Source organism: Tamandua tetradactyla, chromosome 1 (assembly GCF_023851605.1).
Source record: "Tamandua tetradactyla isolate mTamTet1 chromosome 1, mTamTet1.pri, whole genome shotgun sequence".
NCBI lineage: Eukaryota > Metazoa > Chordata > Mammalia > Pilosa > Myrmecophagidae > Tamandua > Tamandua tetradactyla.
Genome location: NC_135327.1, coordinates 70,313,970 through 70,333,455, shown reverse-complemented (window position 1 = coordinate 70,333,455; position 19,486 = coordinate 70,313,970). Strand labels below are relative to the sequence as shown.

Here is a 19,486-nt window from a genome sequence, read left to right as displayed (position 1 = left end):
ATTTGGAAACTTGACAGAGATGGCTGACAGAACAATATGAAAATAATCTGCTAATCAACAAATGGTGCCATGTAATTGCTTATCTTGGAGAAAGGCAGGGGTGTACTCATCATATACATAAATCTAAAGGTGAAAAAGAGAAACTTGAAAAACGCTTAGAAGGAAACAAAGCATTTTCTTTAGACCCAGAATAAGTAATGCTTTCTTATCTATAACAAACACATGCACAAAAATGTAAAACCCCAAAGAAAATCAGTCCATATTAAAAAGAAAATTTTCTATTCCTGAGATAATTATTTTAATAGTAGAAAGATAAGCCACAGACTTGATGAATGCAAGTCCACATCCATAACTGGCTAAGAAGTATCTAGAATATATACAAAAGTCTGTAAGTCAATGAGAAGGAGTGATCCAATAGAAAAATAATCAAAAGATACGAGCAGAAAGAGCAAAATATGAACACCTCATAAATACACAAAGAGATGTTCAATCTCAATAGCACTCAGGAAGACGCAGGTTAAACACCACTGAGATACTATTTTACATCCACCGAATTGGGGAAAAGTAGAAAGTCTGACAATACCAAGTGTCAGTGAGGATGTAGAACATCAGTAACCTTGGAAAGCAACTTGGCAATATTTAGTAAAGCTGAAGATGTACAAATTTGAGGACTCAGAAACTTAGCAACTATGTAACAGTTTGAACCATATTCATTTACCTAAATTACACTGATTTTAACCTATGATTCCACCTAATATATAGTTGTTGAGAAAGAGTTGCATGTATGTACCAAGAAAGTTTATGGGATCATTATTGATGAATACAAATGAAATGAAAAATAAAAAATTTGGACATCATGCAAAACACATCAAAAGGAGAATCGATCAATAAATTGTGGTGTCATCATACAATGGAATACTGGTGCCATAAAAATAAGTCCATTCATTCATTTATTCAGTATAAAGCATGTAACATTGTCACGCACTGTTACAGGAAATGGGGGGATAGCAGTGAACAAAAAATGATGAAGTCCCTGCATGCAAGGGTGGAATAAATGTTTTTGTGAAAATAAGTGAACCAGAATTGTACACAGCTCATGAATGAGGCTTTTCTGGGGATGTAAATATGAAGAAAGTGCAAGCCCTGACCTCAAGGAGCTCATTTGCAAAGTTCTGGAGTGTTAGTAAGTTCTTGCTCCTCCAATATTTAATCCTTACATATCCAGGAAGGTGGGTAAAGTGTTACCAGTTTACATAGTAGAAACGGAGAGTTAAGTATTTTGCCCAGTATCAGTGGACTAAGTTTCCAGTAAAATCTGGACTGAATGTCAGGGCTGCAGATTCCAAATCTAAAAGCCTCTCCTCCAGTTCCTTTCAAATAAGTAATTTTCCATCTCATTTAATGAAACAGCCATCTCTTGGACTGATTTTAAATCCATTTTTAAATACCCTCAGTTGTTCACACAGCATATGGTTTGGATTACAAGTGAAAACCACAAAGAATAAAATGCTTTGGTACAAAAAAACATGTAAATGAATGAAGAAAGGAAAGAGGTTTTTCAGAGGGAAGTCTAGTCACAAGATCTCATTGTGGCTGAAAGAGGAGGAAAACATCCTAATAAGTTTAGAATATCAAGGAAGCAAAAGAAAAGCTTATGATTAGTCTGTTACCCTTATCCCTGGAAACAAATGGCTTTGCAATAAGCGTGAAATTCTATTGTGTCTCTTTGGGGCACTCAGAGACTCTAGATGCCAACATTTCTGAATAGGGGACTTTCCCAGAAGTATTATGAGGTCCCTGTTATTAAATACAAGAAAGAAAAGAGAATAGAGTAGCTCACACAATGAGTTCAAACAAAGCATGAAAGAAAACTAGAAGAGAAACAAAGACCAGTAACAACTATAAGAGTTCATGGTTTGATCTGCCCAGATCCATTGCAATAGGAGGGAAGGCTTGACTGGCCATGGGTAGTGGCCCTTGTGTGAGCCTTCTGATTTATCTCATGGGAGGCATGAAAGCCAACAGGCAGCCAGAAAATGGAACATCCCCAGCAGGTAGGAAGCAGGGAGAGAGGAAGAGTCCAAACAGAATGGAAAATACAGCTGACCTCGGTCAAATATTTCCTTAAAAAGTGGCCCTTGGAGTCCCAGAATAACAAAATAAATGTACTTCGATCTACTCAGCTCTCGAAGGAGCCTCAGCCTCCAATATCTCAACATATGAGATGTTTTATAATCTCATAAAAACAATCTAGAAGTTGCCTTTCCTTCTACTCTTAGGAGATACTGTTACTACAAATTTTTGTGAGCTTTTGTTTTTGTTTTCTTAAAAAAAACCAGGCCTATCAGGACCAAGGTAAATAACTAGATCAGGGGAACCCCAGGCACATGCAACAAGACCTAAAGTCATGAGTAAGAAAGAAAAGCCGCTAAGGAAAAGAAGAGGTCATTTATTCTAGACAGAAGCCACACACACAAATCTGCCATCTGGGATAAAATCTTCCAGACCTAACCATTTGATGATCTGGTAATATTTCCCCCAATATGCTGGTAACAATTTCAGCAAAAAAGCAATTTAGGGATTTTTTTTTCTTCTTGCTCTGTCAAACAAATTAGGAAATGAGAAATTGGATGCCTTGTTTTGGAAATCAAGGAGGTGTTCCCCACCTTTAAAAGACTTGATATCCTTAAAACTCTTAAACCCAGGCAATTACGCAGGACAAAAATGATGTCAATAGCTGAACAAAATTCTGAACACACTTTGCTAATACAAGGCATTCCCCCAGTGCCCTTCAGAGTTGTTTTTGTGTTTGATTGTTTGTCTAATAACTTGTACATTGAGAGAGAGCCTGGAAAGAAAATAAGCCTGAAGATAAAAGGTTAGCAACAAATTAAGGTCAATTAAAAGTAAAGAATATTTATTGATTTCCCATGATTATGACTAGGGACTAAGCAAACAAAACCAAAAGCAACATAGTTCTATGCTGGCCCCATGCTTTAAAGATAACAAAGGATACTTGCTTTTGAATAATTGGATTTCTGAACTGCTTTTCCAAGACCCTTGCTATGAGAAGACTTGATATAGCAGAGCGTTTTGGGCAGAAAATAAAAATGTATTTACAAAATCCCCTTGAGGGACTAGGGAAAAATGCGGAACTATTAAACTTCCCCATTTGGGGAATTCCTAATGTTCTCTCAAGCATTAGGGACTCCCAATTTGAGCTCTTGATCCTGAGGCTTGCCCTTATGAAATTTATTTCTTCAGGGAAGAAACTAAGCCTTCTTACTATCATGCCTAAGAGTCAGCCCTGAGAATGTCTTTGTTGTTCAGATGTGGCCTCTCTCTCTTAAACCAACTCTACAAATAAACCCACTACTCTCTCCCCTACGTGCGACATGATTCCCAGGGGTGTAAGACTCCCTGGCAACATGGGACTTGACTCCCAGGGATGGATTGGTCCTGGCACTATGGAATTGGCAATGCCTTCTTGACCAAAGACATCATGGAATTGAGAATGTCTTCTTCACCAAAAAGGGGAAAAGAAATGAAACAAAATAAAGTTTTTATTTGAACTTTAATTGGCTAAGATTTCAAATAGAGTCAAGAGGTCATTCTGAAGCTTATTTTTAGGCAAGCTTTGGTCAGACATTGCAAATTGCTACAATATGCCAAGCCCCACCAATAGTATTCCTGAAAACATTAGCGAACACCCTGGCTCCATTTAAAACTCTATAAATACCTTGGTTAGTAATGTTATTTGTTCAGAAATTTAAGGCCTTGAAATTGTTTCTATGCCAGATAAGCTCCGAAACCCAGAGATACAGTCTCTCCAAAAGCATAAACCAGTTTCATTCCCCTACCCCACAACATCAACACCCCTTTCCAGTAAGAAAAGTTAAAATGGTCAATGTCCAGATATCCCTGAAAAGTGAGAGTATGATCAGGTGAGAGGGAGGAGGTATAACTGAGAAATTAGGATTTGTCAAATGATTATGACTACTAACTCATTATGTAGATATTTCTTTTTAGTTTCTTTTTAGCATTGGAATAGCTAGAAGGAAATACCTGAAGTTGTTGTTCTTTGGTCCAGTAGCCTCGATTTTTTATTCTGATTGCTTAACAGTATAGCTTTTATTGTGTGACCCTATGACTGTGAAGGCCTTGTGACTGACATTCACTTTGCCCAGTATATGGATAGATGAGTAAAAAAATAAAGACAGATACATATATAAAATAGAGGGTGTTCAAGGGTATGAGATGTTTTGGGTGTTCTTTCAATTTTTATTTCTTTATTTGGCGTAATGAAAATGTTCCAAAATTGTAATATTGAATGCATAACTATATGATGATGCTGTGAGCCATTGGTTGTATACTTTGGATGGAGTATATGGTATGTGAATATAGCTCAATAAAGTTGCATTTTTAAAAAACTGCAGTAATGCAATGTATCAGAAATGGGTTGACTCTTATATTAGCTTACAATTTACAATTCTTAGGCATGAAAAAATCCAAATCAAGGCATCAATAGAACGATACCTGGATTCTGAAGACAGGCAGCTATGGGTATCTGGGATACCTCTGTCACATGGGAAGGTACATGGCCCGTGTCTGCTGGTCCTTTGCTCCTGGATTTCATTGTTTTCAGCTTCTACTTCCAGTGACTTCCTCTCTGAGCTTCTGTGGGTCCTCTCTTAGCTTCTCTGGGGCTTTTCTCTATGAGCTTCTCTTAATTTTATCTCTGAGCTTCTGTATGTCTTTTATCCTCTTATAATGGAATCCAGTAAGGGGATTAAGACCCACCTTCAATGAAATAACCTAATCAAAAGGTCCTACCTACAATAGGTCTACACCCACAGGAGTGGATTAAAAGAACATGGCCTTTTCTGGGATACATACAACTTCAAACTACCACATTTTCCAAAGCTGCAACTGGGCTACCATGAAGAAGACAGTATTCCAAGCCAAGCCATGTGAACCACCCCTGGGTGGGGCTGCGAATGCACCCAAGTGCAGGGCAGTGAGAAAACCCTCATTTTGATTTCATGGTTGGAAACCTCTTACCAACTGGCATGGCAGGGTAGAATTCTAAATTAAAGAATACCAGCCAGTGAATCTCAGCCACCCTTTCAGCTCTACATTCCTGCACCAGTGACTTTTTAAGCTTTGTTATTTCATAAAAGAACTTACAGGACGTTTTATCTGTAGCCCCCTTTAGCAACACTTTCAACATCAATCTGTGAATGTTAACCATAATTAATATTTGAACATTAGAACTTTCTGTTTTGATCTAATATAAAACTATCCTGCTATTAATCACATACACACAGTGACTATGCCTTTTGTCAGGAACCACCCTTTAGCTTTTTTCAGCCTGATTATCAGAGAAGTCAAGGCCCCTAACCTTTGACCTAGCCCCAGTTCTGGCCAGCACCTTATATAGACCTTTATAGCAAAGCTGTTCACAAACATTGATGAGCTATTACTTGTAACTATATAAAACCAACAACAACAAAAAAATTCAACCTCTAAAAGCTCTAAACAATTTACAAGAGAAATAAGGGTCCCTTTACTTCTGGGGCTTGATTTCTATAATTTTTGCAATTTCAGAAAAACACTGAAATTCTGACTAGCATGTTAATTTTTTCCAAAAGGAAATTATTCTCTCACACTAAATTAGGGTTTTATTTTTTCAGAATTCAGTAGTGGACAAAAAACTCAAAGAAATGTGAGGCTCTTCTATTTTATAAAAGAAAAACACACATCATCCTCAATGGGGAAAAATTGAAAACTTTCCCCCTAAGATCAGGAACAAGACAAGGATGTCCACTATCACCACTGTTATTTAACATCGTGTTGGAAGTTCTAGCCAGAGCAATTAGACAAGAAAAAGAAATAAAAGGCATCAAAATTGGAAAGGAAGAAGTAAAACTCTCACTGTTTGCAGATGATATGATACTATACATCGAAAACCCTGAAAAATCCACAACAAAACTACTAGAGCTAATAAATGAGTACAGCAAAGTAGCAGGTTACAAGATCAACATTCAAAAATCTGTAGTGTTCCTATACACTAGCAATGAACAAGTTGAGGGGGAAATCAAGAAACGAATTCCATTTACAGTTGCAACTAGAAGAATAAAATACTTAGGAATAAATTTAACTAAAGAGACAAAAGACCTATACAAAGAAAACTACAAAAAACTGTTAAAAGAAATCACAGAAGACCTAAATAGATGGAAGGGCATACCGTGTTCATGGATTGGAATACTAAATATAGTTAAGATGTCAATTCTACCTAAATTGATTTACAGATTCAACGCAATACCAATCAAAATCCCAACAACTTATTTTTCAGAAATAGAAAAACCAATAAGCGAATTTATCTGGAAGGGCAGGGTGCTCCGAATTGCTAAAAGTATCTTGAGGAAAAAAATGAAGCTGGAGGTCTCACGCTGCCTGACTTTAAGGCATATTATGAAGCCACACTGGTCAAAACAGCATGGAACTGGCATAAAGATAGATATATCGACCAATGGAATCGAACAGAGTGCTCAGATATAGAGCCTCTCATCTATGGACATTTGATCTTTGATAAGGCAGTCAAGCCAACTCACCTGGGACAGAACAGTCTCTTCAATAAATGGTGCCTAGAGAACTGGATATCCATATGCAAAAGAATGAAAGAGGACCCGTATCTCACACCCTATACAAAAGTTAACTCAAAATGGATCAAAGATCTAAACATTAGGTCTAAGACCATAAAACAGTTAGAGGAAAATGTAGGGAGATATCTTATGAATCTTACAATTGGAGGCAGTTTTATGGACCTTAAACCTAAAGCAAGAGCACTGAAGAAAGAAAGAAAGAAATGGGAGCTCCTCAAAATTAAACACTTTTGTGCATCAAAGAACTTCATCAAGAAAGTAGAAAGACAGCCTACACAATGGGAGACAATATTTGGAAATGACATATCAGATAAAGGTCTAGTATCCAGAATTTATAAAGAGATTGTTCAACTCAACAACAAAAAGACAGCCAATCCAATTAGAAAATGGGAAAAAGACTTGAACAGACACTTCTCAGAAGATGAAATACAAATGGCCAAAAGGCACATGAAGAGATGCTCAATGTCCCTGGCCATTAGAGAAATGCAAATCAAAACCACAATGAGATATCATCTCACACCCACCAGAATGGCCATTATCAACAAAACAGAAAATGACAAGTGCTGGAGAGGTTGTGGAGAAAGAGGCACACTTATCCACTGTTGGTGGGAATGTCAAATGGTGCAACCATTGTGGAAGGCAGTTTGGCGGTTCCTCAAAAAGCTGAATATAGAATTGCCATATGACCCAGTAATACTATTGCTAGGTATCTACTCAGAGGACTTAAGGGCAAAGACACAAACGGACATTTGCACACCAATGTTTATAGCAGCATTATTTACAATTGCAAAGAGATGGAAACAGCCAAAATGTCCATCAACAGATGAGTGGCTAAACAAACTGTGGTATATACATACGATGGAATATTATGCAGCTCTAAGACAGAATAAACTTATGAAGCATGTAATAACATGGATGGACTTAGAGAACATTATGCTGAGTGAGACTAGCCAAAAACTAAAGGACAAATACTGTATGGTCTCACTGATATGAACCGACATTAGTGAATAAACTTGGAATATGTCATTGGTAACAGAGGCCATCAGGAGATAGAAATAGGGTAAGATAGTGGGTAATTGGAGCTGAAGGGATACAGACTGTGCAACAGGACTGGATACAAAAACTCAGAAATGGACAGCACAATACTACCTAATTGTAATGTAATTATGTTAAAACATTGAATGAAGCTGCATGTGAGGTATAGGTTTTTGTTTTTGTTTTTTCTCTCTATTATCGTTTTATTTCTTATTCTGTTGTCTTTTTATTTCTTTTTCTAAATCGATGCAAATGTACTAAGAAATGGTGAATATGCAACTATGTGATGATATTAAAAATTACTGATTGTGGGCGGGCCGCGGTGGCTCAGCGGGCAAAGTGCTTGCCTGCTATGCCGGAGGACCTCGGTTCGATTCCCGGCCCCAGCCCATGTAACAAAAACGGAGAAACAGAATACAATAAAACAAGAAAATGTTTAAAAATGTTTCCCTTTCTTCCTTCCTTCCTTCCTTCTATCCTTCCTTCCTTCTCTCTGTCTTTAAAAAAAAAAAAAAAAAAAAAAAATTACTGATTGTATATGTAGAATGGAATGATTTCTAAATGTTTTGTTAGTTAATTTTTTTTGATTAATAAAAAAGAAAAAGAAAAAGAAAAACACACATACACACAAAAGCTCTGATGTTTGTTGTAGCTGAAGCTCAGCATGACAATTTGTTCCTTTACATGTTCAAGAAAAAAGTGATTCCCAAGACTGCGTTTATAAGGACTGGGGGCTCAGGCAGATTGGTAAGTGGTAGATAAACAGAGTAGGGATACAGCCTGGGTTGGGGTTGGTACACTGGGTTTTCTCTAATGGGAAGAATTTGAACTTGGCCATGGGATGGATGGAGAACCCTGAACCCAACAAAGACAACTAGATATGGAGATGCCATAATTCCTGTTTATGTCTAAAATCTCAGGTCCCTTAAATTGTAAGAAAGTGTGTATTTTGTTTGTTTATTCCTTTGTTTTACCATTGCAGCAGTCTAAAGTAGGAATTCAGAGCTGTCCATGTGGGGAGGAATTCGGTATGAGTATCATTAGAATCAGTTCTGGGGTGTGGTGTGAACAGTCTGAACTGCACTCTAAGCAAAATGGTGGCTGGTGCAAATCGATGGTTTCCTTCAGCCCCTGCCATCCATCCCATGGTTGGGAGCAGATCGTGAGATTTTAGAAGAGTATAATGTCTCATGCACATATTAAGTAGTTGCTTATAGTAAAAGATGACCAAACCCAAAAGGCTTTCATTAATGGATAATGAGTTAGAGTCCAGATTCATGGGGAAAGGGGCAGCAAAAGAGGTGAGCTGGGCAACAGTGGCTCAGTGGCAGAGTTCTCGCCTGCCATGCCGGAGACTCGGGTTTGGTTCCCGGTGCCTGTCCATGTAAAAAAAAAAAATTTAATTTAATTTAAAAACTTTAAAAAAAAGAGGTGACCCACAGACCAGATATTAGGATTTCAACAGAAATAAGAAATTGGAGGCAACAGTGACTGGAAGAAAGACAAATGCTCCAAGATTTGAGGGCTGGGTTGAAGAGCTGTGCTGTTCACAGTGCATGGGTTATGGGCTCAGCCACTCTATTCAGTTTCACAAGACAGGGAAAACCCAAAGACTTAAGCACTAGGAGACACCAAGGAGTAGACATTTAATATAGAGAGATTTTTTTCCTTGTGTTCTTTTCTGGTTGTCATTGATTGATTTTTTTAATCAGAAGCAACAAATCAGATTGTCATACAGTTAGAATCTAATATAAAAATGAATATATAAATTCATGTGAAAAGGATAGCTCACAACCAGTGAATATTTGCTCAGAACCTGTCCACACAGGGGTGACTGTAAATGGTCACAGACCTGCCAAATAGCAAAGCAAAGAGATCTATCAAAAGCATTGAATAGTTTTACCTTCTGGCCAGACCAATACTCCAGGGAATTGACTCAAGAGAAAGAAGCCAGGAAAACATACACTATTTCTGCACAAAGGTATTATTCATAATAGTAAGAAATGGAAAGAAACTTAATGCCCTACACAAGGAAATGATCAAATAAATTCTGTATATCCAATTGATGAACTATTATACTGTAAAGTCATTAAACATGAAGACCATACAGCAACATTTAAAATATTGGGGTTCAGTGTTAAGTGGAAATAAAGGGAAAATGCAGAAAGCAATGATTTTAATAATGTAAAAAGATTGCCTATAGAGTGACAAAAAAGGATCACAAAAGTTGTAGGCACATTAAAATAATGGAATTTAGGCGCTTTTTAAAGTTTTCCTCATTGTTACAGTGTTGTTTGTGCAAAAAATGATAATCAAGAGGGAAACATAGATATTATTGAGATCACTCTAAAAAGATCTTTGTATTTAAAGTAAATTTTTCCAAGAACAGTAGAATTGTGATAATTTATGAAGCTGTATAGTTGGTGCTATTCATTTCATTATACTATACTTTTTATTTTTCCTGTTTGGAATTTCCACAATAAAATGTTTTTAAAAGAAATAAATATAAAAATAAAATATAATAAAATAAATCCTCTTTAACAAATGTAAAGACAAACAACCTTCCTTCAATAGTGTACTCATCTTACAAACAGTGCCTGGTTCTTATACACTAAATAAATATGTATTTGAGGCCTTTTAATCACTCAGCCAGATTGTTTATCCCACAGATTATGCTAACACTCCATTTTCATAGTGGGAAGCTCCTGTGGGAAAATAAAGAATTCATGCATTATTATCAGAGAACAGGAGGAAGCTGAGAAAAAACAGGTCAGTTTAAAGACATTCAGCCATGGGGCCCGGCCTCAATATTCCCAGTGCAACAGCATTAACAGATGTAAACATATTCACACTTAACCCCCTAGGGTTCTATTCTAACCCAATTGTGCAACTCAGACACTTAGAGCCATCCCTGGGCTCGCCTTTCCCTCTTATATCACTGGTTGTGGCTACAACACATAAATGAGGCCACCATCTCCAGGACGATCACCAAATACGAATAGCTCCCACTCCAGGCCAGGAAGCATTCCAAACACATTGCATGCTTGGAACATTGCATCCTCACAAATAATCTCATTTCATAGACAGGAACACTAAGTTTAAAACTTTGCTTAAATTATTAAACAAGTAAGTGACCCAGCTGGGATGCGAATCCAGGCAGGCCAGCTACAAATTCCATGTCCTGATCACTTGCATTGTTTCTACTCTTTTGCTATTATAAGAAGTGCTATGAGGAGGAACCTTGCATGAATATCCTTTCCCATGTACACTGGTACATCTGTAAGATAAATCCCCAGAAGTAGGTTAATGGCATATTTCATTGCCTTTCTCTAACCTCAAATGATAAATTCCTGAAGGCTGGATACATATTTGTATTGTTCACCTAGCATTCAGCCACACAGCAGAAATCCAGTAAATATTTTGATCCTTCCTTCCCTCATTCAAGCAACATTTATTGAACACTTACTATGTGTCAGGCACTATTTTATAACACTAGAAGATACACCGGCGAACAAAACAGAAGAAATTCCCTGCCCTCCTAAATCGTAATCCTAATATAGGATTCAGAGACAATTAACAAGTGAATCTACAGCGTGTTAGAAAGCAAGAAAAAATAAGACAAAGAAGGGAGGGGTTGTAAAAGTTGCAATTTTAACTAAGTGGTCAACAAATAAATAAAGGAATAAATTTTTTCTGATGAGGATGTTTATCATAGCAACATTAAGAACCACGTTAATTTCCAGACAATTCAAATGTCCAACAGTAAGGGTTAGCAGCCATGCTGCTTCCCTCACTGAGCTGTTTTCAGGATTAACCAAGTTGATATACATAAAACAGAAAGAACAGTGCCTGGAAAACTAACTTCCATATAGTTCTACAGGCCTGCTTTTACTGAAAATGACATTTATATGTGTTGATTTTCATCTAGTGGCATTCGTAATAAAGGAGAACTAATTACACAATTGATTTCTTCTTCATTAAAAGATACACACATGATATTTGCATAGCAAAGCACGAGTTTGGTTTTGGCAATAGAAATCTGCTTAGGATAGCCATGGCAAGGTAATTTGGATACATTTTCAAAAAAATGTGAATTGCCACCAAAGATTGGATATCAAAGAAGAGTCCTGAATAGGTGTGTCATGCCCAAACTTTGATTACACACATTCAGCCATCTCAATCTCCAGAGTCGGTACATGTGATATTTTGTTTATTCCTTAATAGCATGCAATGCCTTGTCCCTTAAACCAGAAGATGGATGACCTGTTTTTACAACAAATGTCCAAAGTACTATAGTTCAAATTCCACTTGTTATATTTTTTAAAGAATTTTTTTTAACTAGCCCCCTCTGACAAGACTCCACAAGCCCAATCTCGTGCTTTGACTCTAAGAGCAGTTTCTGAGTTTAAATAATCCAGCCTGCCCTGGACATTTGCACATGCTAGGAGGCAGAACCAGGCAAGAACAGACCTGGTCTCTCCCTACGGACCTCACCACAATCCCTTGTGGGAAGGAAGGCAAGCACTCACCGGCTGCCTCAGACGGCAGAGCCAATTCTTCCAGAGCAGAGCTTGAAACTGGCGCCTGGCGTGTCCCATGCCCACTGCTCCCTGGTCCCGGTCAGGAAGTCAGCACACAGGACAGGGCTTATATTCGTCAGGCTCCTGCAAACAGAATGCTGTGCTATTAGTCAATTCGAACAAAAGTGAGTGATGCAAGAGAGATTACTGGAGGTTGGAGAAAAGAGGCATCAAATGTCCCCTCTTGTTCTGTGTCTGCTGAGAAATCTTATCTCCTCACTGGCTTTTCAGAGATCAGGGGGGGCGTGTGTTACACGAGGCTTGGGGCTTCCCATACTCTTGGCATCCAAACACAGCGAGCCCCCATTTTCCATGAACCACAGAGCTGATGACTATAATAGGTGATGCCCCCATTTAGCATTGTTTCCCTGTTCTTTTTATGCTCATTGCATGGAACTGTTCCTCCTCTCTCCTGAAGCATCAGCGATCAGACTAATTTACCAAAAATAGTTTTCATTTCAGTGTTTGCACATTAGAGAATTGGTAGGAAAGATGAAGGGATCAGTGGTGGTTACTGGAGAAGGTTGGAGGAGGTGGGTTCGAGGTCCACCTTTCTCCCCTGCTTAGTAACCCTCTTTCACCCAGAGACCCCAAAGGGTCAGGATCCTTGTTTCCAAGAGCAGGAAAAAAAGGAGCAGGCAGAGTGGGAGGTCTGAGCTGCTCCTAACCCTGGTGCTTGAGAGTAAGCTTTGGAATAACACAGAACAAGCAACAGCCAGTGACAATTCAAAATTCCCTTTTAAAGTTTTATCGTTGCTGCCCCAAGAGACTCTTTACCCTCCTGAGGGAAAAAAAGAGAAGGATGCAGTAGGCAAGGCAACAAGAGCAGACTTGGTGGAGGATCTCCAGCATATTCTCTTCAATGTCCGAGGTCCACCACGGGTGCTTAAGGTCTTCTGGGGAAGTGGAGGCAGCAGCCAGCTGGCTGTTATGGCCCAGCTCTTCGTGATTCTCGTACACTTATCTTTTTTTTTTCTTTAACTGACATGATGGATCTCCTGAGCAGCTGGTTGCTCCATCTTCCCGGAGGCCTAGCTCCTGAGTTCCTGTTGCCCCCGTTGTGGTCAGAGTTGAGACAATCCAACCCTTCGTGGTCTTCCATTTCATAAAGCAACTGCCACTAGCCATGAATGCTCCCCCCAAATGCCTTTTGCAAAAGGAAACAGGGGTACATGCTGAAGTAAAGGAATTGACTCAACTATTCTGTGAACAATTTTTTTTTTTTTTTTGCATGGGCAGGCACCAGGAATCGAACCCGGGTCTCCGGCATGGCAGGTGAGAACTCTGCCTGCTGAGCCACCGTGGCCCACCCAACAATTTTTTTTAAGACCTCAATTTTTAAAAGTTGATTTTATTAGTTGCTCCACAATTTGCAGCCAGGTAGTGAAAGCCACGACTTGTGAGGCAGGACTCGGCATCTGTAACAAGGTTTGCCTCATCCCCACATACATCTTCCTTTGGCTTTCTTTTCCCTGTCTCAAAGGCTTGTTCCTGACTTCCCAGTGTTATTTGTACATAACATGTATAACATTTGTTGTTTTTTTTTTGGGGGGGGGGTGGTAGTGTACGGTCCGGGAATTGAACCCAGGTCTCCCACATGAAAGGCGAGTATTCTACCACTGAACCACCCATGCACCCTAAAATGTATAACGTTTACAGCATGGGTGATTACCATTATTCTGAAAAGCTCCCATATAAGGGAAGGCCTCCCACCATTGGCTTTTTCCCATTCTATTTTTGCAGCAGCCAGTTTTTGATTACTTCTCTATTGCAGAGTCTGGATTAGGTGCTTTGTCTGAGTTTCCCCATCCCTTTCGTTGATAGGGCCACATCCATAGCAGTTTTCCAAGATTCAGCCTGGTGGACTTTACCATTCAACTCAGCTCAGGTGCTCCAGATAAATCTACATGGCTGAACCCGAGCATTCTCACCACATTCATTCCTCCTGTTGCCCGAGCTGTTTTGACAACTGCCCCATTATCATGCTCACAGAAACCAGTCAGGAGACGCTCAATTCCCAGTTTGAAGAGCCAGGTCCAAAGCCTTCTCCCCAGCGGTTCACATGCTTATCTTAGATGATTGTCATTCATCGCTGGCCAATTGTCTATTCCCCAGGCCCTGGCCAGAGCCCTGCCTTGGGACCCTATTTCCTGCAATACTGTAGCTACCCCATCCACACAAGAAGGGTATATGTGGTGGTTTAAAAGCTGTTATGCATGCCAGAAAAGGCCATCTTCTTTTAATCTGTGGGTGCAGACCTATTGTGGATGGGACATTTCGGTTAGGTTATTTCAATTGAGATGTGACCCACTCTATTCAAGGTGAGTCTTAATCTTTTCACTGGAGTCCTTTATAAGAGGATAAAACACACACAGAAGCTAAGAGATGAAATTAAGAAAAGCTTAAAAAGAGCCCAGAGAAGCTGAAAGACAAGGACACCCCCACGGAAGGTGAGAGAAGAAGCCACTGAGGCCAGAAGTTGTCAGAAACAAAACCTGGGAGAGAAAGACCAGCAGAGGTCAGCCATCTGCCTTCCCCTGTGACAGAGGAGCCCAAGCTCACCAGTAAACAGTCTTCAGACAAGGTATTGTCCTTTTGATGCCTTAATTTGGATATTTTCGTAGCCGAAGAACTCTAAGTTACAAGTTAATAAATCCCCATTGTATAAGCCAACCCATTTCTGGTACGTTGCATTTTGTCAGCTTTAGCAAACCAAAACAGTATGAAATGACAGGTCACTCTATCCCACCCCTCTTTCTTCCCCTAGGAATCTAGGGAGCCCTGAAAAAGCTGTAACATGATATAAATAAATAAATAAATAGTGGAAGGATGGTGAGGGTGGAAAGCAAGCTTCAGTATGATAAGCAAAAGAACTGCAGATAAGCCCATGAGGCAGAGACAGCCAACTGTCCCTCAAAGTGGTACTCCATCTTTACATGATATGGCGCATTTGCCCATTTGTCCTTCCCAGCCCCTCTTATACCTGGGTAATAAGGACCCAAGGGGCAAAGAAGGAAGTACAAAGAAAGGAATGAAAGGTAATACCAGGAACAAAAAGAGAAGAGGAAGACAGCCACAGCTGGGGAAGGAGTGGCCAGTGGGAGAAGGGCAGCAGTCGGTGGTTGCATTTCCAAGGTAAGTCAAAGTTTCAGTGGGTCCTGGTAGAGCGTGAACCAATCAAGCCTGAACTCCAATTCTCACCTGTGGTTAACTACTGTGTGATCTCAGCCAACTGCTGGCCTCATTGTCCTCACTGAAGTGATTATGGTGCATGAAATAAGTGAAAGCCCTTAGTACAGGCCCAGGTATAAAGGAGTACCCAAAATGGCCACTGTGAAAATATACTTAACAAGCTGGGTATTGCCCAGTACTGCTGGTCCCCAAGTTCCATCACCAAAATCAACTCACCTCTTGCCAGCTTCCCTCGTGCCAGTTACTACCTAGAAAACCACATTTCTGTTCCCCATGATCAAGATGGACAGAGGGTAAAATTAAAGGGAAAAATGTAAAACAAACAAAAGAAAACAAAAACAGATAAACTGGACTTCATCAAAATTAAAAATGTGTGTACATCAAAAGATATTATCATAAAAGTAAAAAAACCTACAGAATGAGAAAAAAATGTTTGCAAATCATATCTCTAATTTGGGATCTGTATCCAGAGTATAAAGGACTATTCAACTGAACAATAAAAAGACAAATAACCTAATATAAAAATAGGCAAAGGGGATGCACGGGTGGTTCAGTGGTAAAATGCTCACCTTCCATGTGGGAGACTCGGGTTCGATTCCCAGACCATGCACCCAAAAAAAAAAAAAAGGCAAAGAGCTTGAATAGACACTTCTCCAAAGAAAATATGCAAATGGTCAATAAGCACACAAAATGATGTTCAACATCATTAACAGGGAAATGCAAATCAAAACCACAAATGAGATATCACATTACATGCACTAGGATAGCTAGTATCAAAATAATAATAATAATAATAGTAACAAGTATAGGTGAGCATGTAGAGAAATTGGAACTCTTATGCAACCACTGTGAAAAACAGTTTGGTGTTTCCTCAAAAAGCTAAACATAGAGGTACCATGTGACCTGGCAATTCCACTTTTAGGTATGTCTTATTTTGCTTGGCCTCATTTTCCTTAGCAAAGTACTACAGTCAGATTGGTTTAAACCACAAGAATTCGTCAGCTCAGACTTTTGGAGGTGAGAAGTCCAAAATCAAGTTGTTGGCAGGACCATGCTTTCTCTAAGTCTGTAGTGTTCGAATGGTGGCTTACCAGCAACCCATAATTCAATCTCTACCTCTGTCTCATGGCCCTTTCTCTCCCCATCAGTCTCTTTATTGACTGTGTCCAAATTTCCTCTGCTTATAAGGACATCAGTCATATTGAATCAAGGCACACCATAACTCAGTTTGGCCTTAACTAATAAGATCTATGAAGATCTTATTCACAAATCAGTGCACATTCACAGGACCAGCAGATGGGATTTGAACGTGTCTTTGTGGCAGATATGATTCAATCCATAATAAGGCGTATGCCCAAAAGAAGTGAAAAGAGGAACTCTAGCAGGTACTTATACGGCAGCATTATTCACAATAGCCAAAAGATGGAAGCAACTCAGTTGTCCTTCAACAGGTAAATGGATAAACAAAATGTGGGCTATCCATACAATGGAATATTAATTAGCCATAAAAGGGGATGAAGTTTTGATACATGCTATAACACAGATGAACCCTGAAGTCATTATGTTAAGTGAAATAAGTGAGACATAAAAGGACAAATATTGAATGATTCCATGTATTGGAACTATCAAAAATAAGGAAATCATACAGAGGGAAAGGAGATTAGAGGTAACTAGGGAAGGGGGCTGAAGTGGATGGGGAGTTAAGGCTTAATGGGTACAGAATGTCTGTTTGAGGTGATGAAAAATTTGGGTAATGGATATTGGTGACAATAGCACAATATTGTGAATGTAATAAATACCATTGAATTGTAACTTGAAAGTGGTTAATACAGGAAATTCTGAGTTGCATATACATTACTAAAATATGAAGGAAAAATAAAATAAAATGAGGCCATGCCAGTCTAGGGCGGGCCCTAATCCAATATGACTGGTGTCCTATAAGAAAAGGGAAATTCCCACAAAAAGACATCAGCACAGTCTAGCCCTCTAAGCCCAACTCTGCAAGTAAAATCATTACAGTCTTCCATACATGGGACATGACACCCAGGAGTGAAAGTCTCCCTGGAAACGTGGGATATGACTTCCAGGGATGAGCCTGATTCCTGGAACTGTGGAAAATGAAAATTCACAATTCCTTTTTGACCAAAGTGGGGATAAGAATTGTAACAAATAAGATTTCAGAGTTCAAATAGAGTTGAGAGGCTACTCTAGTTTAAGCTAGATATTGCTATTTAACATGGCTTGTCAAACCCCAATCAAAACCGTTCCATCCAATCCTAAAGAACACCTAGGGTGTTATAAAAGATTCTACAAAGGTTCCATGCACTAGGGTAACTGTTCTAGTTTGCTAGCTGCCGGAATGCAATACACCAGAGACGGATTGGCTTTTAATAAAAGGGGATTTATTTTGTTGGTTCTTCAGAGGAAAGGCAGCTAACTTTCCACTGAGGTTCTTTCTTACGTGGAAGGCACAGGGTGGTCTCTGCTGGTCTTCTCTCCAGGCCCCTGGGTTCCAACAACTTTCCCTGGGGTGATTTCTTTCTCCATCTCCAAAGGCCTGGGCTGAGCTGCTAGTGCTGAGATGAGGAATGCTGAGCTGCTTAGCGGTACTACATTGCAATCTCTCATTTAAGCACCAGCCAATTAAGTCAAACATCACTCATTGCAGCAGACACGCCTCCTAGCTGACTGCAGATGTAATTGGCAACAGATGAGGTTCACGTACCATTGGCTTACATCTGCAGCAACAAGACTAGGTATGCTCACCTGGCCAAGTTGACAACTGAATCTAACTAACACAGTAACTTTCCAGAATCCTACAACCTCCAGATGGGTTCTTAGGCCAGATAAGTCCTGAATCCCAGAGAGCCCAACCTCTCCAGAACATCAACTAGTTCCATCCCCCTATTCCATATTATCAACAGCCCTTTCCAACATGAAAAAGTTAGAATGGGCATAGCCCAAATACCTCTAAAGATTGGGAGAGAAATCAAAGGGGAAGGTGGAGTTTATATAGACAAGATAGGATTTAACAAATAAGTATTAGTGCTGAATCATTATGTTGATATTTCTTTTAGTCTCCAGTGTCTCGGAGCAGCTAGAAAGGAAAACCTTAAAATTGTGGGATTATAACCCATGTCAAACTCCACTATCTGTTCTATAACTAATTGTTGCGGTGTGCTTTGAAATGTATTGCTTTTTTGTATATATGCTATTTTTCACAATTAAAAAAATTTTTTAAAAAGACACAGGCACAGAGGAACAATCACCATGTAAAGATGGAGGCTGAGATTGGAATAATGAAGCCACCAGCCAGGGAACACTTGGGGCCACCAGAAGTTGGAAGAAGCAAGAAAAATTACTAGAGGCTTTGGAGAGAGCATGACCCTGCCTACACCTTGATTTTGAACTTCTGGCCTCCAGAACTGTGAAAGAATAAATTTCGTTCTTTTAAATGCTAACAACAATTGGCTTTAGAATTGGTAATAAGACTTTCTTCCTGTGTACATGGTATGCAATTCCCACTCCCCCAAACTTTCACCCCACTGCCAATCTACTTCCTGCTCCATGGCCTGATTCTTTGAATCAAAGCTTGATTAAGTGTGATTGGAGGTGCCTTGGCTTAGCATGTCCACATCAGTAATTGGGGTTGAATTCCCACTTCTCTGCCCTTTTGCTCGCCTTTGGCAAATTACGTTGCCTCTCTGTTCTCATTTCCTCATCTAGAAAGTGATTGTGCCTACTTAAAGGAGAATGGTAAAGAATGAAGGAGATAATGTGGGAAAAGTACTTAAGCCAGTTCCTGGAGCTTAATAAGCCTCAAAATATTCTATCATTATTATTTACTCAGCCCACTAAAATGCAGACAATCCTGGTGAAATAACAAATGGATATGACATCTGTCATTTGTAGCATGGTGTGAATCTCTTGTTTCTTAGATTGATTTGAGAGGAAGGAAAGTAAAATGCATGAAGCCAATGCACCCCTTAGGGAAGAAAGGAGAAAGAACGGCTA

General features: G+C 39.3%; 1 protein-coding gene across 1 annotated transcript in view; it reads right to left on the bottom strand.

The window, feature by feature from the left end:
• ABCA13 (ATP binding cassette subfamily A member 13) overlaps positions 1-12,356 on the bottom strand; it is a 442,652-nt gene extending 430,296 nt beyond the window's left edge. Inside the window, 1 exon segment of the mRNA XM_077118896.1 lies at positions 12,230-12,356. Coding sequence (XP_076975011.1) covers positions 12,230-12,298 — 69 coding nt within the window. The 5' untranslated portion in view covers positions 12,299-12,356.
• Between the last annotated feature and the right edge of the window lie 7,130 nt (positions 12,357-19,486).